Genomic DNA, 27,069 nt, shown 5'->3' with positions numbered 1-27,069 from the left:
GTGGGGGTAAACCACTGTTTGGGTGCATAGCAGAGCTCGGAAGGGAAGGAGCGCCATTTGACTTTTCAATGCAAAATTGGCTGGAATTGAGATCATACGCCATGTCGCATTTGGAGAGCCTCAGATATGTGCCTAAACAGTGGAATCCCCCCAATTCTAACTCCAACCCTAACCCCAACACACACTTAACCCTAATCCCAGCCCTAATCATAACCCTAACCACACCCCTACCCTGACACACCCCTAACCCTAATCCCAACCCTAACCCCAACCATAAATGTAATCCAAACCCTAACCCCAACTCTAGCCCCGAGCCTAACCCTAAACTTTAGAACCAACCCTAACTTTAGCCCCAACTCTAACCCTTTCTTTAGCCCCAACCCTAACTTTAGCCCTATCCCTAACCCTAATGGGAAAATAAAAATAAATACATTTTTTTATTTTATTTTTTTCCTGAACTAAGGGGGTGATAAAGGGGGGTTGGATTTACTATATATAGCAGATTTTTATAGCGGGTTTTTATGTTTGGCAGCTGTCACACACTAAAAGAAGCTTTTTATTGCAAAATATAGCTTTTGCATCACCACATTTTGAGAGCTATAAGTTTTCCATATTTTGGCCCATAGAGTTATGTGAGGTCTTGTTTTTTAGTGGGACGAGTTGACGTTTCTATTGGTACCATTTTCGGGCACATGACTTTTTTTGATCGCTTTTGTTATGATTTTTGGGAGACTGAACAAAAAACAGCAATTCATGAATTTCTTTTGGGGGGGCGTTTATACCGTTCCACATGTGGTAAAATTGATAAAGCAGTTTTATTCTTCGGATCAGTATGATTACAGTGATACTTCATTTATATAATTTTTTTACATTTTGGCGCTTTTATACAATAAAAACTATTTTATATAAAAAATAATTATTTTTGCATCACTTTATTCTGAGGGCTATAACTTTTTTATTTTTTTGCTGCTGACGCTCTATGGCAGCTTGTTTTCAGTGTCACCATGTTTATTTATATCTTATTTTGATCGCGTGTTATTCCACTTTTTGTTCGGCGGGATGATAAATCATTGTTTTTTGCCTCGTTTTTATTTTTTTATGGTGTTCACAGAAGGGGTTAGTTAGTGGGACAGTTTATAGGTCGGGTCGTTACAGACGCGGCGATACTAAATATGCGTACTTTTATTGTTTTTTTTATTTACATAAAGAAATGTATTTATTGGAACAGTATATATTTTTTTCTTTTAAAAATATTTTTACACAGTATAATATATATTTTTTACATTGTCCCAACTTGGGACATCATTGTATAGGGTCAGATCACTGATCTGATGTTTTGCACAGCCCTGTGTCAGATCAGCGATCTGACAGGCAGTGAAGGAGGCTTCTCAGGTCCTGCTCTTAGCAGACACTGACAAGCCACCTCCCTGCAGAACCAGGAAGGACCCCGCGGCCATCTTGGATCTGGGGGTCTGCAGGCAGGGAGAACCTCAGAACAACGCGATCACATCAGGTTGTTCTGAGGGTCTCAGAGAAGCACGCAGGGAGCCCTCTCCCTGCACAATGCTTCTCTATGCCACCAGAACACTGCGATCTTGTTTGATCGCAGTGTTCCAGGGGTTAAAGTGCCAGGAGCGGTCCGTGACCACTCCTGGCTCTTAGTGCTGGCTGACACCCAGCCGCGATTGGCCGCGCTCCCCACGTGAGCACGGCTGATCGCGTATGACATTCTATTCTGTCCATGGGAAGTAAGGCCCAGGTCACATGGACGGAATAGTACGTCGGATGGCAGAAAGGGTTTAAACATGGATGTGTGAATGAGGCCTTGCTTAAAGTGAGACTCTGAGCAAATTATATTAATGGCCTATCTTAATGCTAGGGTCCACGGCCGGCTCCAGGTTTTTGAGGGCCCCGGGCGAAAGAGTCTCAGTGGGCCCCCACTACCTTTAACACAAACCACGATTCATGATCCAGATACAGCAGAGAAATATAGGTATAGTACAATGCCAGATTAACAGCCCATGTAGTATATAGCATAGCCCACGTAGTGTATAGCAGCCCATGTAGTATATAACAGCCCACATAGTATATAGCACAGCCATGTAGTATATGGCACAGCCACGTAGTATATAGCACAGCCATGTAGTGTAGTATATACAGACAGTCTACATGTCCCAGCATCACTCACTCACTCAGATGCCATACTGTAGGTCTGCCTTTGCTCCAGGAAGGAAGACTGCTTCACTTTCTCTGTCACAGACACACACAGGTGATGCACTGCTGCTCATCTTTCTGCTTGGCGATGAGCTGCTCATTCTCCGTTCACTGACTGGACGGTCGGACCCCACGCGCCACTCGGTGCTGTATGATGATGATTCCCAGGGATGCAGCAGTCTTGAAATTGCCAAACTTTTGAAGTGTGATCACTGAACAATCAAGCGTTTCATGGCAAATAGCCAACAAGGTCGCAAGAAGCGTGTTGGGCAAAAAAGGCGCAAAATAACTGTCCATGAATTGAGGAAAATCAAGCGTGAAGCTACCAAGATGCCATTTGCCACCAGTTTTGCCATATTTCAGAGCTGCAACGTTACTGGAGTAACAAAAAGCACAAGGTGTCTGATACTCAGGGACATGGTCAAGGTAAGGAAGGCTGAAAAACGACCACCTTTGAACAAGAAACATCAGATAAAACGTCAAGACTGGGCCAAGAAATATCTTAAGACTGACTTTTCAAAGGTTTTATGGTCTGATGAAATGAGAGTGACTCTTGATGGGCCAGATGGATGAGCCAGAGGCTGGATCAGTAAAGGGCAGAGAGCTCCACTCCGATTCAGACGCCGGCAAGGTGGAGGTGGGGTACTGGTATGGGCTGGTTTCATCAAAGATGAACTTGTGGTACCTTTTCGGGTTGAGGATGGAGTGAAACTCAACTCCCAGACCTACTGCCAATTTCTGTTGGAAGACAACTTCTTCAAGCAGTGGTACAGGTAGAAGTCGGTATTGTTCAAGAAAAACATGATTTTCATGCAGGACAATGCTTCATCACATGCCTCCAACTATTCCACAGCGTGGCTGGCCAGTAAAGGTCTCAAAGAAGAAAAAATAATGACATGGCCCCCTTGTTCACCTGATCTGAACCCCATAGAGAACTTGTGGTCCCTCATATAATGTGAGATCTACAGGGAGGGAAAACAGTACACCTCTCGGAACAGTGTCTGGGAGGCTGTGGTGGCTGCTGCACGCAATGTTGATCGTAAACAGATCAAGCAACTGACAGAATCTATGGATGGAAGGCTGTTGAGTGTCATCATAAAGAAAGGTGGCTATATTGGTCAATAATTTTTTGGGGGTTTGTTTTTGCATGTCAGAAATGTTTATTTCTAAATTTTGTGCAGTTATATTGGTTTACCTGGTAAAAATAAACAAGTGAGTTGGGAATATTTTTGGTTTTTATTAAGTTGCCTAATAATTCTGCACAGTAATAGCTACCTGCACAAACAGATATCCTCCTAAGATAGCCAAATCTAACAAAAAAAAAACCTCCAACTTCCAAAAATATTAAGCTTTGATACTGATGAGCCTTTTTAGTTGATTGAAAACATAGTTGTTGATCAATAATAAAAATAATCCTCTAAAATACAACTTGCCTAATAATTCTGCACACAGTGTATCTTTTTTGGCATATTACCACTAATGAGTGGCCTCATTTTGCATATGTTGTCCCTACTTTGTTACCCTTTTAATCACTTTTTTAACTTTGTTTCAATAAAATTTTGTATTTTTATGGCATTTAGCTTCCTCTTTTCTTTTTTGATTTGCAGTGTCTGACACAGAGAGTGAACAGTGTAATCCGGTGTGTGATCAGGGTGTGACCAGTGTAATCCTGTGTCTGACCAGAGTGTGATCAGTGTAATCCGGTGTCTGATCAGAGTGTGATCAGTGTAATCCAGTGTCTGATCAGAGTGTGACCAGTGCAATCCAGTGTCAGATCAGAGTGTGACCAGTGTAATCAGGTGTCTGATCAGAGTGTGACCAGTGTAATCCTGTGTCTGACCAGAGTGTGATCAGTGTAATCCAGTGTCTGGTCAGAGTATGACCAGTGTAATCCAGTGTCTGATCAGACTGTGACCAGTGTAATCCAGTGTCTGATCAGAGTGTGACCAGTGTAATCCAGTGTCTCATCAGAGTGTGATCAGTGTAATCCAGTGTGTGATCAGAGTGTGACCAGTGTAATCCAGTGTTTGATCAGTGTGACCAGTGTAATCCAGTGTCTGATCAGAGTGTGATCAGTGTAATCCAGTGTGTGATCAGAGTGTGACCAGTGTAATCCAGTGTGTGATCAGAGTGTGACCAGTGTAATCCAGTGTCTGATCAGAGTGTGACCAGTGTAATCCAGTGTCTGATCAGAGTGTGACCAGTGTAATCCAGTGTCTGATCAGAGTGTGACCAATGTAATCCAGTGTCTGATCAGAGTGTGACCAGTGTAATCCAGTGTCTGATCAGAGTGTGACCAGTGTAATCCAGTGTCTGATCAGAGTGTGACCAGTGTAATCCAGTGTCTGATCAGAGTGTGACCAGTGTAATCCAGTGTCTGATCAGAGTGTGACCAGTGTAATCCAGTGTGTGATCAGAGTGTGACCAGTGTAATCCAGTGTGTGATCAGAGTGTGACCAGTGTAATCCAGTGTCTGATCAGAGTGTGACCAGTGTAATCCAGTGTCTCATCAGAGTGTGATCAGTGTAATCCAGTGTGTGATCAGAGTGTGACCAGTGTAATCCAGTGTGTGATCAGAGTGTGACCAGTATAATCCAGTGTCTGATCAGAGTGTGACCAGTGTAATCCAGTGTCTGATCAGAGTGTGACCAGTGTAATCCAGTGTCTGATCAGAGTGTGACCAGTGTAATCCAGTGTCTGATCAGAGTGTGACCAGTGTAATCCAGTGTCTGATCAGAGTGTGACCAGTGTAATCCGGTGTCTGATCAGAGTGTGACCAGTGTAATCCGGTGTCTGATCAGAGTGTGACCAGTGTAATCCAGTGTCTGATCAGAGTGTGACCAGTGTAATCCAGTGTCTGATCAGAGTGTGACCAGTGTAATCCAGTGTGTGATCAGAGTGTGACCAGTGTAATCCAGTGTGTGATCAGAGTGTGACCAGTGTAATCCAGTTCTAATCAGAGTTTCACCAGTGTAATACAGTGTCTGATTTGAGTGCGATCAGTGTAATCCGGTGTCTGATCAGAGTGTGATCAGTGTAATCCAGCGTCTGATCAGAGTGTCACGAGTGTAATCCAGTGTCTGATCAGAGTGTCACCAGTGGATTTCAGTGTCTGATTAAAGTGCGATCAGTGTAATCCGGTGTCTGATAAGAGAGCGATCAGTGTAATCCAGTGTTTGATCAGTGTGACCAGTGTAATCCAGTGTCTGATCAGAGTGTGATCAGTGTAATCCAGTGTGTGATCAGAGTGTGACCAGTGTAATCCAGTGTGTGATAAGAGTGTGACCAGTGTAATCCAGTGTCTGATCAGAGTGTGACCAGTATAATCCAGTGTCTGATCAGAGTGTGACCAGTGTAATCCGGTGTCTGATCAGAGTGTGACCAGTGTAATCCAGTGTCTGATCAGTGTGACCAGTGTAATCCAGTGTGTGATCAGAGTGTGACCAGTGTAATCCAGTGTGTGATCAGAGTGTGACCAGTGTAATCCAGTGTCTGATCAGAGTGTGACCAGTGTAATCCAGTGTGTGATCAGAGTGTAACCAGTGTAATCCAGTGTCTGATCAGAGTGTGACCAGTGTAATCCAGTGTGTGATCAGAGTGTGACCAGTGTAATCCAGTGTGTGATCAGAGTGTGACCAGTGTAATCCAGTGTCTGATCAGAGTGTGACCAGTATAATCCAGTGTCTGATCAGAGTGTGACCAGTGTAATCCAGTGTCTGATCAGAGTGTGACCAGTGTAATCCAGTGTCTGATCAGAGTGTGACCAGTGTAATCCAGTGTCTGATCAGAGTGTGACCAGTGTAATCCGGTGTCTGATCAGAGTGTGACCAGTGTAATCCGGTGTCTGATCAGAGTGTGACCAGTGTAATCCAGTGTCTGATCAGAGTGTGACCAGTGTAATCCAGTGTGTGATCAGAGTGTGACCAGTGTAATCCAGTGTGTGATCAGAGTGTGACCAGTGTAATCCAGTTCTAATCAGAGTTTCACCAGTGTAATACAGTGTCTGATTTGAGTGCGATCAGTGTAATCCGGTGTCTGATCAGAGTGTGATCAGTGTAATCCAGCGTCTGATCAGAGTGTCACGAGTGTAATCCAGTGTCTGATCAGAGTGTCACCAGTGGATTTCAGTGTCTGATTAAAGTGCGATCAGTGTAATCCGGTGTCTGATAAGAGAGCGATCAGTGTAATCCGGTGTTTGATCAGAGTGTGACCAGTGTAATCCAGTGTCTCATCAGAGTGTGATCAGTGTAATCCAGTGTGTGATCAGAGTGTGACCAGTGTAATCCAGTGTTTGATCAGTGTGACCAGTGTAATCCAGTGTCTGATCAGAGTGTGACCAGTGTAATCCAGTGTGTGATCAGAGTGTGACCAGTGTAATCCAGTGTGTGATCAGAGTGTGACCAGTGTAATCCAGTGTCTGATCAGAGTGTGACCAGTGTAATCCAGTGTCTGATCAGAGTGTGACCAGTGTAATCCGGTGTCTGATCAGAGTGTGACCAGTGTAATCCAGTGTCTGATCAGAGTGTGACCAGTGTAATCCAGTGTCTGATCAGAGTGTGACCAGTGTAATCCAGTGTCTGATCAGAGTGTGACCAGTGTAATCCGGTGTCTGATCAGAGTGTGACCAGTGTAATCCGGTGTCTGATCAGAGTGTGACCAGTGTAATCCAGTGTCTGATCAGAGTGTGACCAGTGTAATCCAGTGTGTGATCAGAGTGTGACCAGTGTAATCCAGTTCTAATCAGAGTTTCACCAGTGTAATACAGTGTCTGATTTGAGTGCGATCAGTGTAATCCGGTGTCTGATCAGAGTGTGATCAGTGTAATCCAGCGTCTGATCAGAGTGTCACGAGTGTAATCCAGTGTCTGATCAGAGTGTCACCAGTGGATTTCAGTGTCTGATTAAAGTGCGATCAGTGTAATCCGGTGTCTGATAAGAGAGCGATCAGTGTAATCCGGTGTTTGATCAGAGTGTGACCAGTGTAATCCAGTGTCTCATCAGAGTGTGATCAGTGTAATCCAGTGTGTGATCAGAGTGTGACCAGTGTAATCCAGTGTTTGATCAGTGTGACCAGTGTAATCCAGTGTCTGATCAGAGTGTGACCAGTGTAATCCAGTGTGTGATCAGAGTGTGACCAGTGTAATCCAGTGTGTGATCAGAGTGTGACCAGTGTAATCCAGTGTCTGATCAGAGTGTGACCAGTGTAATCCAGTGTCTGATCAGAGTGTGACCAGTGTAATCCGGTGTCTGATCAGAGTGTGACCAGTGTAATCCAGTGTCTGATCAGAGTGTGACCAGTGTAATCCAGTGTGTGATCAGAGTGTGACCAGTGTAATCCAGTGTGTGATCAGAGTGTGACCAGTGTAATCCAGTGTGTGATCAGAGTGTGACCAGTGTAATCCAGTGTCTCATCAGAGTGTGATCAGTGTAATCCAGTGTGTGATCAGAGTGTGACCAGTGTAATCCAGTGTCTGATCAGAGTGTGACCAGTATAATCCAGTGTCTGATCAGAGTGTGACCAGTGTAATCCAGTGTCTGATCAGGTAGTGACCAGTGTAATCCAGTGTCTGATCAGAGTGTGACCAGTGTAATCCAGTGTCTGATCAGAGTGTGACCAGTGTAATCCGGTGTCTGATCAGAGTGTGACCAGTGTAATCCAGTGTCTGATCAGAGTGTGACCAGTGTAATCCAGTGTGTGATCAGAGTGTGACCAGTGTAATCCAGTGTGTGATCAGAGTGTGACCAGTGTAATCCAGTGTGTGATCAGAGTGTGACCAGTGTAATCCAGTGTGTGATCAGAGTGTGACCAGTGTAATCCAGTGTCTCATCAGAGTGTGATCAGTGTAATCCAGTGTGTGATCAGAGTGTGACCAGTGTAATCCAGTGTGTGATCAGAGTGTGACCAGTGTAATCCAGTGTCTGATCAGAGTGTGACCAGTATAATCCAGTGTCTGATCAGAGTGTGACCAGTGTAATCCAGTGTCTGATCAGAGTGTGACCAGTGTAATCCAGTGTCTGATCAGAGTGTGACCAGTGTAATCCAGTGTCTGATCAGAGTGTGACTAGTGTAATCCGGTGTCTGATCAGAGTGTGACCAGTGTAATCCGGTGTCTGATCAGAGTGTGACCAGTGTAATCCAGTGTCTGATCAGAGTGTGACCAGTGTAATCCAGTGTGTGATCAGAGTGTGACCAGTGTAATCCAGTGTGTGATCAGAGTGTGACCAGTGTAATCCAGTTCTAATCAGAGTTTCACCAGTGTAATACAGTGTCTGATTTGAGTGCGATCAGTGTAATCCGGTGTCTGATCAGAGTGTGATCAGTGTAATCCAGCGTCTGATCAGAGTGTCACGAGTGTAATCCAGTGTCTGATCAGAGTGTGACCAGTGTAATCCAGTGTCTGATCAGAGTGTGACCAGTGTAATCCAGTGTCTGATCAGAGTGTGACCAGTGTAATCCAGTGTCTGATCAGAGTGTGACCAGTGTATTCCGGTGTCTGATCAGAGTGTGACCAGTGTAATCCGGTGTCTGATCAGAGTGTGACCAGTGTAATCCAGTGTCTGATCAGAGTGTGACCAGTGTAATCCAGTGTGTGATCAGAGTGTGACCAGTGTAATCCAGTGTGTGATCAGAGTGTGACCAGTGTAATCCAGTTCTAATCAGAGTTTCACCAGTGTAATCCAGTGTGTGATCAGAGTGTGACCAGTGTAATCCAGTGTGTGATCAGAGTGTGACCAGTGTAATTCAGTTCTAATCAGAGTTTCACCAGTGTAATACAGTGTCTGATTTGAGTGCGATCAGTGTAATCCGGTGTCTGATCAGAGTGTGATCAGTGTAATCCAGCGTCTGATCAGAGTGTCACGAGTGTAATCCAGTGTCTGATCAGAGTGTCACCAGTGGATTTCAGTGTCTGATTAAAGCGCGATCAGTGTAATCCGGTGTCTGATAAGAGAGCGATCAGTGTAATCCGGTGTTTGATCAGAGTGTGATACGTGTAATCCTGTGTCTGATAAAGAGTGTAACCAGTGTAATCCTCGGTATGATCAGAGTGTCATCGGTGTGATAAAATTTCCCTAGATGAGAAGATGGAGAAAAAAAAATCTCAATCTTCACTATTGTGTTAGTGCATCAAAATTAAAGAGATCATATATATACATACATATTATATATATATATATTTTATATATATACACAACACACACACACACATACACTGTATATACAATACATCAGTACATTAGTGCATCAAAATGAAATGAACTGAAAAATGAAAGAGATCAGATAGATAGATAGAGATATAGATATAGATAAAGAAAACAAAAAGCAGCACCAAAAAAAGCCAAAGGGCGCAAAAAATCCTTCCAGGTATATACCAAACCTCATGCTATTGTCCAGAAAAATGAAGGCAGCACTCCAATCAGTAGCGTAGCTACTGGGGGGGCAGAGGGGGCCATCGCCCCGGGCCCTGTCACCTGAAGGGGCCCACTGGGAGCCAGGGCAGGGCCACTTCTGTGAGGAGGCAGAACACCGCATAGGAGCAGAGCAGTACAATGTCTGCTCCCGTCTGACGGAGACTCTGCACCCTGCTAGCACAGTGGCCGGCTGCTGTCTCCCTCCTGCAGTGAATGGTTTCGCCCCTCCGACCTGATGATGAAGCTTTTCCCAGTCTGCAGCTTTCTTCACTCTGTGCACGCTGGGATTGGCTCAGGCACGCTGGGTCCTAGTGCCCACAACTTGCATTCACTCACACTTCCTGGTCCTGCCTGCAGTGCAAACTTTATCAGTAAGTGCTGGGGATGGAACTTATTAAGTTTATTAAATTCAGGTGTGTCACTGTGAGACCGTAGGGGTGTTGTGGGGGCTGAAAGTGAGTGAGGGGGGACAGGGCACTGGGGGGGTAAATGTGAGACCATTTGGGTGCTGTGAGGGCAGAAGGTGGGTGAGGTGGGATAGGGCACTGAGGGGTGGATGTGAGTGTGAGATGATGGGGGTATTGGGGCTGAAGTGGGGGAGGGGAACAGGTCACTGGGGGCTGAATATTATAATGTTTATTTATGATATTATATGTACTCCATCACGTAATATTTGCTGTCTGGGGAGGCTGGAGATGGGGGGGATAGGGGGCTTTTGATACGTACCACCTGGGTCTTTATGAGTATTAGTATAAGGAGCCTCATACAGTAACCAAGAGCTGCATCACATTTACAGCACCACTGCAGCATTATTTTCTATTTCATTGCTGGAGCGGTGCTGATAATCCCCGTCCCCTGCCCTCTGTCTGATACTCACCTTCTGGCGTTTTCATCTGTTTTTGCCTCTGCTCGGCTCCGCCTCCTGCAGTTTGTGGCCTGTCCAAGGCTCCAGTGTTTCATGGAGCAGCGCAAAGGTCACTAATCAGTGTGAGTCTGTGGGAGCCTCGTTCTGGCCTCTTTCTCACTCTCAGGCTATGCGCACACGTTGCAGATTCGCAGCAGTTTTCCATCTGGTTTACAGTGCCATGTAAACCTATGGAAAACCAAATCCACAGTGCCCATGGTGCGGAAAATACCACGCGGAAACACTGCGTTGTATTTTCCGCAGCATGTCAATTCTTTTTGCAGATTCCGCAGAGTTTTACACCTGCTCCTGTATAGGTGGTAAAACGCAGATGAAATCTGCACAAAAAACACAGGAAATCCGCAGTAAATCTGCACACGAATCCGCAACAAGTGCACATAGCCTCATAGTCTTAGGCTGGGTTCACACTGCGTTAGTGTGACCCGTTTAACAGACTACGTTACACTGCGGCATAACGCGGTGTAACGTAGTCCGTTAATGCCGCTATTGAATGCAATGGCGGACGCATCGCTAGCGCACGCCCACAATGGGCGTGCGCTAGCGATATGCCATCATTGAGTGACGGACCCTGAGACGCGGGCTGCAGCGTTTCTGGGTCCGTCACTGCTAGCGCAGATAGAGCTAGCAGAGCTCTATCTGCGCTAGCGGGATACAAACGCCGGCACTTGCGCTAGCAGCAGCCCATTAGCGTATGTGCTGAGCGGGCTGCTGCTAACGCAATGTGAACCTAGCCTAACATTGAGCGCTTGTGACATAGCTTCTAACTTCTGGCCAGTCAGAAGCTGCACTCACAAGTTTGAGCAGTGGGACTGCTGCAGTGCCACAAAATAGTGAATATGCCGGAGGATGAGTAAATGACCAGGGTATCCAAATCATGACAGGGAGCTGTGAATCCATCATACTGTGTTTACGGGAGCTGTGGCCCCATCATACTGTGTATAAGGGAGCTGCGGGTCAATCATACTGTGTATAAGGGAGCTGCGGGTCAATCATACTGTGTATAAGGGAGCTGCGGGCCCATCATACTGTGTATAAGGGAGCTGCGGGCCCATCATACTGTGTATAAGGGAGCTGCGGGCCCATCACACTGTGTATAAGGGAGCTGCGGGCCCATCATACTATTGTATAAGGGAGCTGCTGGTCAATCATACTGTGTATCTGGGGGAAAATGTGTGTAAATGGGTTAGTAACTGGCTTAGTGATAGAAAGCAGAGGGTGGTTATAAATGGTATAGTCTCTAACTGGGTCACTGTGACCAGTGGGGTACCGCAGGGGTCGGTATTGGGACCTGTTCTCTTCAACATATTCATTAATGATCTTGGTAGAAGGTTTACACAGTAAAATATTGATATTTGCAGATGATACAAAACTATGTAAAGCAGTTAATACAAGAGAAGATAGTATTCTGCTACAGATGGATCTGGATAAGTTGGAAACTTGGGCTGAAAGGTGGCAGATGAGGTTTAACAATGATAAATGTAAGGTTATACACATGGGAAGAAGGAATCAATATCACCATTACACACTGAACGGGAAACCACTGGGTAAATCTGACAGGGAGAAGGACTTGGGGATCCTAGTTAATGATAAACTTACCTGGAGCAGCCAGTGCCAGGCAGCAGCTGCCAAGGCAAACAGGATCATAGGGTGCATTAAAAGAGGTCTGGATACACATGATGAGAGCATTATACTGCCTCTGTACAAATCCCTAGTTAGACCGCACATGGAGTACTGTGTCCAGTTTTGGGCACCGGTGCTCAGGAAGGATATAATGGAACTAGAGAGAGTACAAAGGAGGGCAACAAAGTTAATAAAGGGGATGGGAGAACTACAATACCCAGATAGATTAGCGAAATTAGGATTATTTAGTCTAGAAAAAAGACGACTGAGGGGCGATCTAATAACCATGTATAAGTATATAAGGGGACAATACAAATATCTCGCTGAGGATCTGTTTATACCAAGGAAGGTGACGGGCACAAGGGGGCATTCTTTGTGTCTGGAGGAGAGAAGGTTTTTCCACCAACATAGAAAAGGATTCTTTACTGTTAGGGCAGTGAGAATCTGGAATTGCTTGCCTGAGGAGGTGGTGATGGCGAACTCAGTCGAGGGGTTCAAGAGAGGCCTGGATGTCTTCCTGGAGCAGAACAATATTGTATCATACAATTATTAGGTTCTGTAGAAGGATGTAGATCTGCGGATTTATTATGATGGAATATAGGAATATAGGCTGAACTGGATGGACAAATGTCTTTTTTCGGCCTTACTAACTATGTTACTATGTTACTATGTTACTATGTATATGGGAGCTGCGGGTCCATCATACTGTGTATAAGGGAGCTGCGGGCCCATCATACTGTGTATAAGGGAGCTGCGGGTCCATCATACTGTGTATAAGGGAGCTGTGAGTGCATCATACTGTGTATACGGGAGCTGCGGGTCCATCATACTGTGTATACGGTAGCTGCAGGCCCATCATACTGTGTATACGGGAGCTGCGGGCCCATCATACTATGTATAAGGGAGCTGGGGGCCCACCATTGTGTATAAGGGAGCTGTGGGCCCATCATACTGTGTATAAGGGAGCTGTGGGCCCATCATACTGTGTATAAGGGAGCTGTGGGCCCATCATACTGTGTATAAGGGAGCTGTGGGCCCATCATACTGTGTATAAGGGAGCTGTGGGCCCATCATACTGTGTATAAGGAAGCTGTGGGCCCATCATACTGTGTACAGGGGAACTGTGAGGGACATCATACTGTTTGACGGGAGCTGCAGGCCCATCATACTGTGTATAGGGAACTGTGAAGGCATATTGTGCATATGGGAGCTGTTGGCCCATTACACTGTATGTAGGGGAGCTCTGGGGGGCATTATACTTTCTATAGTGGAGCTATGTCAGCATTATACTGTGTATAAGGGAGCATTGGGCTCATACTATCTATAGGGGAGCAGTGGGAACATCATACTGTGCAAAGGGGAGCAGTGGGAACATCATGCGGTGTATAGGGGAGTTATAGAATCATTATACTGTGTATAGGGGAGCTTTGAGCTCACCATACTGTGTATAATGGAGCAGTACATGGGGGAACTTAGGGGACATTATTAAATGTTAAGTGGGCACTTAAGCATTATTGTTATAGGGGCACTCAGAGTATTGTGACCATCAAAGTTGCATATGGTCACAATATGACGGTAAAGTCAATGTTTGGTTTTGTATATAGATTCATTTTCAATAACAGTGCGGTCATATTCTGAGGTTCCCCTATATTCTCAATTAGAGTGCGCTACCGTAGCTGTAATCAGGATTAGCTGGTTAGGGGCCCACTCAGATGTTTCGCCCCCCCTAAGTTGAAACCCTAGCTACGCCTCTGACTCCAATAGAAAAAATAAAAGTGGTTTATTGGCCCATGTGCAACGTTTCAGTCCAGGATGTGGACCTTTCTCAAGCAGTTGTAAAGTGCAAATGCATACATATATATAGTGAATTAAACAAGCAATTAAACAAGCAAAGAGATTTATAACAATCAGTGAATAATACAAAATATGAAGCTAGTAATAGATTCACATAAAAAAAGATCAATCAAACAAAGTGCAATGAAAGTGCAATAGTAAGTACAGAGGATGAATCCAGTGTCTATTACAGTATAATACCAAATGACAGACAATTGCCAATAAAAATCAGCTGTGAATCATAAAATACTGGAGGCATGACTCACCCCACGTGTCTTAGGAGAGGAAGGAAAAAAAGGCAGTATTCAGCGTTCCTAGGAAAGCATTGCACATGTCAGGAGGTTGTCATGCCATATAGTCCATCACATCCTGTTCAGGGGCAGATGGGAACTGTAGTTCACAGAACATCGCCATCTTTGGCCATTACAGTGCTGCTGATCGCAGCATAAGGGCTCATTTCCACATGCGAGGCACACGTCCGTATCTCGCATGTGGAAACCAAGCTGTGGCGCCGGCACTCCAGAGCGGAGCGTGCGGCCGCATAGGAACACATGGAGCTGCACAGCTCCGCTCCAAAGTGCCGGCGCCACAGCTTGGTTTCCACATGCGAGATACGGACGTGTGCCTCGCATGTGGAAATGAGCCCTAAATGTGTGAATCGAGGCAGGTGTCTATCAGGAATATAATCCCTTGTATTACACCCACCAGCACACAAGAATTAATTTATTTCGTGTGTACTGTAGCCACTTGGGAGAAACCATTCTTGTAGAAGACTGCATGTAAAGGGACTCAGTTAAAAGAGACCGCTTTTTGCTCAAGAAATGGGGGGCTATGGGACTAACCCAGTGGCGCTGGGAGCACCCCCATTTGCTGGGAAAAGGTCCCCCGGGCACCAATGGAAGGTGGGAGAACCCCCTTTGTGAGAGGGAACTCAACCACCCACCAGGGAAAGGGTATGATCATCCCAAATAAAGCCACTGTGAGCCGACCATGATACCTTCCATTCTGATTCTGATTGTTATAAAATCTCTTTGCTTGTTTAATTCACTATATATATGTATGCATTTGCACTTTACAACTGCCTGAGAAAGGTCCACATCCTGGACTGAAACGTCGCACATGGGCCAATAAACCACTTTTATTTTTTTCTATTGGAGTGCTGCCTTCATTTTTCTGGACTATATATATACAGTATATATATATATATATATATATATATATATATATATATATATATATATATATATATATATAGTTCAAAATCGGAACAGCATCTTATATTACCAAACTGTAGTGCAGCGCCTTCCTAACCACTGTTGAAATGGTCTTTGGTAATAGATGAAAAAAAGAAAGACAGCACAAAAAAAATTGAAAAAAAAAAAGGGGCTTTAATGCCTGAACGGCGTGGCGACGTTTCAGATATCTTTATCCTTTTTCAAGCTTGAAAAAGGATAAAGATATCCGAAACGTCGCCACGCCGTTCAGGCATTAAAGCCCCTTTTTTTTTTTTCAATTTCTTTTGTGCTGTCTTTCTTTTTTTCATCTATATATATATATATATATATATATATATATATATATATATATATATATATATATATATATATATATATATATATATATATATATATATATATATATTTATTTAATATGTATATACAGCCCTGGCAAAAATTGAGAGACTACAGCAAAATGTTCAGTTTGTCTGATTTTTCTCTTTATAGGTACAGTACGGACCAAAAGTTTGGACACACCTTTCCTTTAACCCCTTAAGCCCCGAGGGTGGTTTGCACGTTAATGACCGGGCCAATTTTTACAATTCTGACCACTGTCCCTTTATGGGGTAATAACTCTGGAACGCTTCAACGGATCTTGGCGATTCTGACATTGTTTTCTCGTGACATATTGTACTTCATGATAGTGGTAAAATTTCTTCGATATAACTTGCGTTTATTTGTGAAAAAAACGAATATTTGGCGAAAATTTTGAAAATTTCGCAATTTTCCAACTTTGAATTTTTATGCCCTTAAATCACAGACATATGTCACACAAAATACTTAATAAATAACAATTCCCACATGTCTACTTTACATCAGCACAATTTTGGAACCAAAATTTTTTTTTGTGACGGAGTTATAAGGGTTAAAAGTTGACCAGCAATTTCTCATTTTTACAACACCATTTTTTTTTAGGGACCACATCTCATTTGAAGTCATTTTGACGGGTCTATATGATAGAAAATACCCAAGTGTGACACCATTCTAAAAACTGCACCCCTCAAGGTACTCAAAACCACTTTCAAGAAGTTTATTCAGGTGTTTCACAGGAATTTTTGGAATGTTTAAATAAAAATGAACATTTAACTTTTTTTCACACAAAATTTATTTCAGCTCCAATTTGTTTTATTTTACCAAGGGTAACAGGAGAAAATAGACCCCAAAAGTTGTTGTACCATTTGTCCTGAGTACGCTGATACCCCATATGTGGGGGTAAACCACAGTTTGGGCGCATGGCAGAGCTTGGAAGCAAAGGAGCGCCATTTGACTTTTCAATGCAAAATTGACTGGAATTGAGATGGGACGCCATGTTGCATTTGGAGAGCCCCTGATGTGCCTAAACATTGAAACCCCTAACAAGTGACACCATTTTGGAAAGTAGACCCCCTAAGGAACTTATCTAGATGTGTGGTGAGCACTTTGACCCAACAAGTGCTTTACAGAAGTTTATAATGCAGAGCCGTAAAAATAAAAAATCATATTTTTTCACAAAAATGATCTTTTCACCCCCAATTTTTTATTTTCCCAAGGGTGAGAGAAGAAATTGGACCCCAAAAATTGTTGTGCAATTTGTCCTGAGTACGCTGATACCCCATATGTGGGTGTAAACCATTGTTTGGGCGCAGGGCAGAGCTCGGAAGGGAAGGAGCGCCATTTGACTTTTCAATGCAAAATTGACTGGAATTGAGATGGGACGCCATGTTGCATTTAGAGAGCCCTTGATGTGCCTAAACATTGAAACCCCTAACAAGTGACACCATTTTGGAAAGTAGACCCCTAAGGAACTTATCTAGATGTGTGGTGAGCACTTTGACCCAACAAGTGCTTTACAGAAGTTTATAATGCAGAGCCGTAAAAATAAAAAATCATATTTTTTCACAAAAATGATCTTTTCACCCCCAATTTTTTATTTTCCCAAGGGTAAGAGAAGAAATTGGACCCCAAAAATTGTTGTGCAATTTGTCCTGAGTACACTGATACCCCATATGTGGGTGTAAACTATTGTTTGGGCGCAGGGCAGAGCTCAGAAGGGAAGGAGCGCCATTTGACTTTTCAATGCAAAATTGACTGGAATTGAGATGGGACGCCATGTTGCGTTTGGAGAGCCCCTAATGTGCCTAAACATTGAAACCCCCCACGAGTGACACCATTTTGGAAAGTAGACCCCTTAAGGAACTTATCTAGATGTGTGTTGAGCACTTTGACCCAACAAGTGCTTCACAGAAGTTTATAATGCAGAGCCGTAAAAATAAAAAATCATATTTTTTCACAAAAATGATCTTTTCACCCCCATTTTTTTATTTCCCCAAGGGTAAGAGAAGAAATTAGACCACAAAAGTTGTTGTGCAATTTGTCCTGAGTACGACAATACCCCATATGTGGGTGTAAACCATTGTTTGGGCGCATAGCAGAGCTCAGAAGGGAAGAAGCGCTATTTTACTTTTCAATGCAAAATTGACTGGAATTAAGATGGGATGCCATGTTGCGTTTGGAGAGCTCCTGATGTGCCTAAACATTAAACCCCCCCACAAGTGACACCATTTTGGAAAGTAGACCCCCTAAGGAACTTATCTAGATGTGTTTTGAGAGCTTTGAACCCCCAAGTGTTTCACTACAGTTTATAACGCAGAGCCGTGAAAATAAAAATTATTTTTTTTTTCCACAAAAATGATTTTTTAGCCCCCAGTTTTGTATTTTCACAAGGGTATCAGGATAAATTGGACCCCAAAAGTTGTTGTCCAATTTGTCTGGAGTACGCTGATACCCCATTTGTGGGGGGGGACCACTGTTTGGGCGCATGACAGAGCTCGGAAGGGAAGGAGCGCCATTTGGAATGCAGACATAAATGGATTGGTCTGCAGGCGTCACGTTGCATTTGCAGAGCCCCTGATGTACCCAAACAGTACAAACCCCCCACAAGTGACCCCATATTGGAAACTAGACCCCCCAAGGAACTTATCTAGATGTGTTGTGAGAACTTTGAACCCCCAAGTGTTTCACTACAGTTTATAACGCAGAGCCGTGAAAATAAATTTTTTTTTTTTTTTTCACAAAAATGATTTTTAGCCCCCAGTTTTGTATTTTCACAAGGGTATCAGGATAAATTGGACCCTAAAAGTTGTTGTCCAATTTGTCCTGAGTACGCTGATACCCCCTATGTGGGGGGGAACCACTGTTTGGGCGCATGACAGAGCTCGGAAGGGAAGGAGCGCCATTTGGAATGCAGACTTAAATGGATTGGTCTGCAGGCGTCACGTTGCATTTGCAGAGCCCCTGATGTACCCAAATAGTACAAACCCCCCACAAGTGACCCCATATTGGAAACTAGACCTCCCAAGGAACTTATCTAGATGTGTTGTGAGAACTTTGAACCCCCAAGTGTTTCACTACAGTTTACAACGCAGAGCCGTGAAAATAAAACATATTTTTTTCCCACAAAAATGAATTTTAGCCCCCCAAATATTTATTTTCCCAAGGATAACAAGAGAACTTGGACCCCAGAAGTTGTTGTTCAATTTGTCCCTAGTACGCTGATACCCCATATGTTGGGGTAAACCCCTTTTTGGACGCACGGGAGAGCTCGGAAGGGAAGGAGCACTGTTTTACTTTTTCAACGCAGAATTGGCTGGAATTGAGATTGGACGCCATGTCGCGTTTGGAGAGCCCCTGATGTGCCTGAACAGTGGAAACCCCCCAATTCTACCTGAAACCCTACCCCTAACCTCACCCCTAACCGTTTACTGAACATTTTCTGACAGTCATAAGTGCCACGTATATAAGTGCCACTTATATAAGTGCCACGTATTTAAGAGCCACGTATTTAAGAGCCACGTATTTAAGTGCCACGTATTTAAGTGCCACGTATTTAAGTGCCACGTATTTCAGTGCCACGTATTTCAGTGCCACGTATTTCAGGCACTGAAAAATACGTGGCACGTAAATACTTCAGTGCCACGATATTTCAGTGCCACAATATTTCAGTGCCACGATATTTCAGTGCCACGTATTTCAGGCACTGAAAAATACGTGGCACGTAAATACGTGGCACTGAAATACGTGGCACTGAAATACGTGGCACTGAAATACGTGGCACTTAAATACGTGGCACTTAAATACGTGGCACTTAAATACGTGGTACTTAAATACGTGGTACTTATATACGTGGCCACTGAAATATCGTGGCACTTATATACGTATATAAACGTATATTTCAGTGCCACGTATTTCAGTGCCACGTATTTCAGGTTAGGGGTAGGGTTAGGGGTAGGGTTAGGGTTTTTTGTTTTTTTCTTGTTTTCTTGTGTTTTTCTATAAAAACGCATGCGTTTTACCGCGTTTACATGCATTTTTTCACGCATGCGTTTTTTTTTAAAAAAACGCATGCAGATAAAAACGCAAGTGTGAAACCAGACTAAAAGACGCTTTTTATAGCAAAAAAGTTTTTGCGTCTCCACATTTTGAGACCTATAATTTTTCCACATTTTGGTCCACAGAGTCATGTGAGGTCTTGTTTTTTGCGGGACGAGTTGACGTTTTTATTGGTAACATTTTCGGACACGTGACCATTTTTTATCACTTTTTATTCCGATTTTTGTGAGGCAGAATAACCAAAAACCAGCTATTCATGAATTTCTTTTGGGAGAGGCGTTTATACCGTTCTGCGCTTGGTAAAATTGATAAAGCAGTTTTATTCGTCGGGTCAGTACGATTACAGCGATACCTCATTTATATCATTTTTTTATGTTTTGACGCTTTTATACGATAAAAACTATTTTATAGAAAAAAATAATTATTTTGGCATCGCTTTATTCTGAGGACTATAACTTTTTTATTTTTTTGCTGATGATGCTGTATGGCGGCTCGTTTTTTGCGGGACAAGATGACGTTTTCAGCGGTACCATGGTTATTTATATCCGTCTTTTTGATCGCGTGTTATTCCACTTTTTGTTCGGCGGTATGGTAATAAAGCGTTGTTTTTTGCCTCGTTTTTTTTTTTTTTCTTACGGTGTTTACTGAAGGGGTTAACTAGTGGGCCAGTTTTATAGGTTGGGTCGTTACGGACGCGGCGATACTAAATATGTGTACTTTTATTGTTTTTGTTTGTTTTTTTTAGATAAAGAAATGTATTTATGGGAATAATATTTTTTTTTTTATTATTATTTATTTAGGAATTTTTTTTTTTTTTTTTTTTTTTTACACATGTGGAAATTTTTTTTTTACTTTTTTACTTTGTCCCAGGGGGGGACATCACAGATCGCAGATCTGATAGTGTGCACAGCACTCTATCAGATCCGCGATCATACTTTCATCGGAGCAGGCTGCAGCTTTCATCTGCAGCCTGCTCCGACCCGGAAGTGCTCCCTGCAGGACCCGGATACAGCCCCTCGGCCATTTTGGATCCGGGGCCTGCAGGGAGAAGACGTTCGGTACGAGGTGAGTACATCACCTTGTACCGATCGTCTCAGGGAAGCCCGCAGGGAGCCCCCTCCCTGCGCGATGCTTCCCTGTACCGCCGGTACACCGCGATCATGTTTGATCGCGGTGTGCCGGGGGTTAATGTGCCGGGGGCGGTCCGTGACCGCTCCTGGCACATAGTGCCGGATGTCAGCTGCGATACGCAGCCGACACCCGGCCGCGATCGGCCGCGCTCCCCCCGTGAGCGCGGCCGATCGCGTATGACGTACTATACCGTCGGTGGGAATTAAGGCCCACCCCACCTCGACGGTATAGTACGTCAGATGGGATTAAGGGGTTAAAGATTTTTCCGTATTTTCATGACTATGAAAATTATACATTCACACTGAAGGCATCAAAACTATGAATTAACACATGTGGAATTATATACTTAACAAAAAAGTGTGAAACAACTGAAATTATGTCTTATATTCTAGGATCTTCAAAGTAGCCACCTTTTGCTTTGTTGACTGCTTTGCACACTCTTGGCATTCTCTTGATGAGCTTCAAGATGTAGTCACCGGAAATGGTTTTCACTTCACAGGTGTGCCCTGTCAGGTTTAATAAGTGGGATTTCTTGCCTTATAAATGGGGTTGGGACCATCAGTTGTGTTGTGCAAAAGTCTGGTGGATACACAGCTGATAGTCCTACTGAATAGAATGTTAGAATTTGTATATTGGCAAGAAAAAAGCAGCTAAGTAAAGAAAAACGAGTAGCCATCAATACTTTAAGAAATGAAGGTCAGTCAGTCCGAAAAATTGGGAAAATTTTGAAAGTGTCCCCAAGTGCAGTGGCAAAAATGATCAAGCGCTACAAAGAAACTATTTTTTTTACTTTTTTGTTAAGTATATAATTCCACATGTGTTAATTCATAGTTTTGATACCTTCAGTTTGAATGTACAATTTTCATAGTCATGAAAATACAGAAAAATCTTTAAATGGGAATGTGTCCAAACTTTTGGTCTGTACTGTATACACACACACACACACTTTCAGTGACAAAACAAACACTGTGAACAGAGCTAAAGCCTGTTATGATCTCTCCATGATGTTCGGACTTTCAGCAGGTTTTCTGACCTGAACTCAAAATAAGGGTATGTGTCCACAGGCCGTATTACATCCGAATTAGCTGCGGATTGAACACTGCGTACAACCGCAGCGTTCAACCCTCAGCGTCCAGATGTTACAGCATAGTGGTGGGGATTTTATAAAATCCCATCTCCACTATCCGTGCGAACACACATCCGGCAACCCTGCGTTTACGAACATGCGGCGCGTCTTTTTAGAACGCAGCATGCCTGTTTACCTTGCGGTGACGGAGCGTAAATAACAGGATCCTATATGTATAGGGTGCAATGAACACATCCGGAATCACTGCGCGTACAGAAGGGGGCAGCGCTTTGGGCGGAGCGAGTTTTCCGCTCCATCCAAAGCGCCGGCAATCCGGACAGTGGACACATACCCTAACAGAGAGGCAAATCTGAGAGTGTTAAGTTCAGATCTTCAGATTCCAGTCTGCACATCACAAATGTCTGAAGTAGGGAGCAGTATACAAACATTACAACCTGTCCATGCAGCTGTCTTGGACCCTGTTCTTTCTACTTACTTTCTTTAGTCCCTTTACTAGGTTTGAGAAGTCCATCTGTAGTATGTTTCCTAGCAGAGGCAGGGGTGCAGGGCCAGGAGGGAGCCCTTTAGGATGAGATTTTTTCCACCATAGTAATGCCAGCAGGAAGAATCCCAGGAGAAGAGCTGTGCTGAGTTCCATTATGGCTGGTTAGCAGATTCTCAGACTACAACCCTGACTAGCGCCTCTCGTTTCCACATAGAACACATACAGCCCCTCCCAAACAAAAAGGCGTGATAGCACAAGTAAGCTATTATTTGATATGTAGCAAAGGTCAGGTAAAGTAATATATATATGTTCAGGGTCAGACTGGGACAAAAAAGCCGCCCTGGCACACAAAACCCTCCAGCCCACATTCTATAACACTCATCAGCCCCGATCAGTGAATTTTTACTATACTTTGTAGTCCCCTCATCATTCTCTTAAAGGAGTTATTTGAAGAGCCACATGTGAATGGCGCCACAGTGCATATGATTGACCACAGCTCCATTAACATGGTGCTCTTCCAAGCTACATTTCCCAGGATCATGGGGGTCCCAGCGGTCAGATCCACAACAAACAGAAAGTCATCCACTATCCAGAAGATAGGGGACAACTTTCAAATTTGGATAACCCTCCATACAGTATTATGGGCATCACATAGTCCTCCATACAGTATTATGAGCACCATATAGTCCTCCATGCCGTGTTATCGGTACCATATAGTCCTCTTTACAGTATTATGGGCACCATATAGTCCTCCATACAGTATTATAGGCACCACATAATGCTCTATACAGTATAATCGCCCCATATATTGCTCCATACAGTACAATGGACCCCACATATTCCTCCATACAGTATAATGAGCCCACATAATACTCCATACAGTATTATGGGCCCCATATATTACTGCATACAGTATAATGGGCCCCATATAATACTTCATACAGTATAATGGGCTCCATATAATACTTCATACAGTATAATTTTTTTTTGGAAGTGCATCTGAACAGCAAGGTGGATTGCTGTTGAGGGGAGATAGAGAGAGAAAAAAAAAATCTATAAATCTTCAGCACAGCGAGTGTGAGCGAGCTGAGTGTGACCTGAGCGTAAGTGTGAAAGGCGGTAAGTGTGTGACTTGTGATTCAGTGAAGAGGTATTTGGAAAGCCTTTAACAAATACCTGTGTGAATTGGTGTGAGTTGCTGAATTGGGAGTAGCTATATTCATAAGGAGTTAACTTAGGGTGGGGGCTCATAATTAAGGGAATATAAGGGGCAGCTGTTTGGGGCTCAAGTCCTTTTTGGAAGTGCATCTGAACAGCAAGGTGGATTGCTGTTGAGGGGAGATAGAGAGAGAAAAAAAAAATCTATAAATCTTCAGCACAGCGAGTGTGAGCGAGCTGAGTGTGACCTGAGCGTAAGTGTGAACGGCGGTAAGTGTGTGACTTGTGATTCAGTGAAGAGGTATTTGGAAAGCCTTTAACCTCTTCATGACCCAGCCTATTTTGGCCTTAATGACCTTTAGTCCATGAGCCAAGAACCAAATTTGACGATATCGGTACCAAGCGGAGTGACTAATTCTCTTTGGTATTTTTAGGTAGATGCATGTCTGTAGTTTATTTTTTGATATGATAGCCCTTACATATACGTAGCTTATTAACCCCTTCAGCCCTAGGCCTATTTGTACCCAAGTGCCTAAGCCAATCTGACCTGTGCCACTTCATGGGCTAATAACTTTGGAACGCTTTCACCTATCCAAGCCATTCTGAGATTGTTTTCTCGTGACATATTGTACTTCACGTCAGTGCTAAATGGGAGTCAATATATTTTACCTTTCTATATAAAAAAATGCTAAATATTCGGAAATTTTGGAAAAATCGGCAATTTTTTAACTTTGAAATTCTCTGCTTTTTACAAAAATACTGATACCCCCCATAATAGTTATTAATTTACACTCCCCACATGTTTACTTCATATTGGCATCATTTTGAAAATGAAACCTTATTGTTTTACGACGTAATAGGGCTTATAGTTTTATGCGCAATTTTTCACATTTACAGCAAAACCCACTTTTCAAAGGACCAAGTCACTTCTGAAGTCACTTTAAGGGGCTTACATAACAGAAACCACCCATAAATTACCCCATTTTGCAAACTACACCCCTCAAGCTGTTCAAAACTCATTTTTAAAAACTGTTAACCCTTTAGGTGTTCCACAGGAATTTTAGCATGAGCCAAGAACCAAATATGACGATATCGGTACCACCCGGAGTGACTAGATGTAGTATTTGTAACAAAATTTAATCCAAGTTATGTAAATACACACTGAACATGTCATGTGCATATATATATATATATATATATATATATATATATATATATATATATATATATATATATATATATATATATGTTACTCCATAATATCTTCAACATCGGACTCTGAATCTGACTGTTGTTCTACTGGCTCGTCTTCAGTACCCTTGTTCTGGCATGTCTGTAATCTGCACATGTCTGTGCACTTCAGGCCATTGCTGAGGCAAGTACACTGAGGAAGTTCACATGACCGCACACACTTGCAGGACAGTAGCTGTATAATAGCTTCTGGTGCTGGTGCCCCTTGCATCCACTTGACAACAAGCTTTCCGTCGTTATCTATCATCCAACCGCAGTCTGTTGGGTTTGCAACCCATGGCTGGCTCTGCAGACTTCTCCTCCAGATCGCAGCCTGGTAGTTTGCACGCAGTGCATGCATGAAAAGGCAGTCCTGGCAAGGAGGGAGTTGACTTGACTCTACCACTCCACGTCTGGCACAGAACAGCTGATAACGGAGCCTGTTTACCTCAGTTGTTTGGGTAGTTGGCAGGTACATGTGGCAGGTGATTTCCTGTAACTTCTCAAAAAGTTCGGTAGACACTTCCCATGAACGACCAACTTCCTGAAAGGCATCCTGGTATGTCTTGTTCATCTTCAACTGCTTGAGTGTCGTCATCTTCCCACGGCCAGCGAATGCACTGACGGTGTCACAGCCTGTAAATGCATGCATACCAATCAATGAATCACATACGCTGCCTCCCAATGTTCGGCTCAGAGTGGTGATATCCAGGAATCTTGTCCGGTTCTGTGTACCGCATTTCTGGAACAGGTGGGATGGGATTTTGTGGCACATGCCCAGACACAGGACCATGACATCAGTATCCTCCGAAGTGATGATGACCGACTTGTAACCAGATTCTGCTGCATGAAGAGCATGGAGAAGGAGGCGTGTGTCTGCTTCTTCTTGATTTGACTTAAGGTCAGCAGCCTCTTCCCACTGTTCTTTGGTGATCTTAAAGCAGAGCTGCTCACATGTGACATACAGCTCCTTCTCCTCAAGCTTCTCCCTGTGGTGTTTCGCCTTCCATTCTTCTACCAGAAACTTTATGAGACTTGCCTTGTTGGAGGAACTACTTAGAAGCTTTTTCCACTGCTGGATGTTGTGCCCATGTTGAATGTTCTTGAAATGGATCCCTGTGCCTTCATATCTGTTGACTCTTTCTGTATCTTTGATGGATGTCTCCTTGTAGACGTCAAAGACAATATCAATGCGCTTGCTCTTAGCACCCTCATGGATAGCGCGACTCATTGCTGTGCCTGCTAGCTGGCCAAATGTTGCATTGTTTCCCTTCAGTTTCTGAACCAGGCTCATCCCATCAATGATGGTTGCAGAGGGCTCGGGGATCACTTCTGCAGGACGAGCATTCCTCTCCAACTCCCTTGCGAGGGCAGCCTTGTTGGTCTTGCGGATAGACCCATCACCATTGGCAAGTGCCCATGGCAATGGACCCAGGGGATGAGTCAAGACATCACTCATTTGTAGCTTTCTGTTCTCAGCTACAAGTATCATCTGGCCAAATAGGTTTCTGTCAGCCTTCAAAATTACCTCCTTGCCAAGACCTTGTCTGCGTGTCTTCATTTGGATGTTAGAGAACGTTTTAAGTTTGTTCTTCGTCATCTTGTCATGAAACAATGTAGTTGGCTTATCGGTACCCAAACGCTCATCCTTGAATGTTTGATATGCATCCTCTCCTATACTGTATGCCCCTTGAAGGTCTTTGGCTACATCTGGTGGTGCTACAGTCGCTGTTGACAAACTGATAAGTTCACCATTATGCTCTTTGTTGAAGGGGTTCACCCAACCTGTCTCCAGCAGTTGAACGAAAGATTGGACATCGGCTTCATCTCTTCTAATCCTAGACACCTGTAGGTCTGAATGGCTGAAGTCAGTATATTGTTGGCCTACCAGGGCCCTCAGCTGCCTCAAGTACATACTGCGGTACTCTGATGTCAGGTAGAACCTGGAAACAGCTCCAACTTTGAGGCTGAAGCCTTTTGTGCCCCCTGGTGTCTGGGTGTCTTTGTTGATTGTCTCTTCAATGGTCTGGTCCACAGGAATTCGTCCAAAAGGATTCTTGCTACCGATCTGGACCGAAAAGCCACCTTGCATGAAGTATTCATGGACCTCTGGGTGTTCTATGGGCAGCCGAGACATTGTGGCATAGTAATAGGTTAGGTATCGGGCATAGTTGACCTTGTCATAGGCAAAACACCATGGTATCATCTGTCGGATTGCTCCTAGGTGAAGCATCCAGTTGCCTTCTCTTGAAGCTCGAACCAGGGCCAGCATGGTCTCGACCATGTCCAAGTATGACATCCAGAATGCTGAGAGTTGTTCATTTCTGAGGGTC

At 43.7% G+C, this 27,069-nt stretch overlaps 1 protein-coding gene across 1 annotated transcript in view; it reads right to left on the bottom strand.

Annotated features, from left to right (window-relative positions):
- The window catches only part of LOC143807021 (cytochrome P450 2B4-like), a 143,522-nt gene extending 120,951 nt beyond the window's left edge, over positions 1–22,571 (bottom strand). Inside the window, exon 1 of the mRNA XM_077288175.1 lies at positions 22,340–22,571. Within this exon, the coding sequence (XP_077144290.1) occupies positions 22,340–22,501 (162 nt within the window). The 5' untranslated portion in view covers positions 22,502–22,571. The remainder of the gene's footprint in view (positions 1–22,339) is intronic.
- Positions 22,572–27,069: the final 4,498 nt, after the last annotated feature.

This window comes from Ranitomeya variabilis, chromosome 2 (assembly GCF_051348905.1).
Source record: "Ranitomeya variabilis isolate aRanVar5 chromosome 2, aRanVar5.hap1, whole genome shotgun sequence".
NCBI lineage: Eukaryota > Metazoa > Chordata > Amphibia > Anura > Dendrobatidae > Ranitomeya > Ranitomeya variabilis.
The sequence above is the reverse complement of the archived record's forward strand: the minus strand, read 5'-3'. Positions and strand labels throughout refer to the sequence as shown.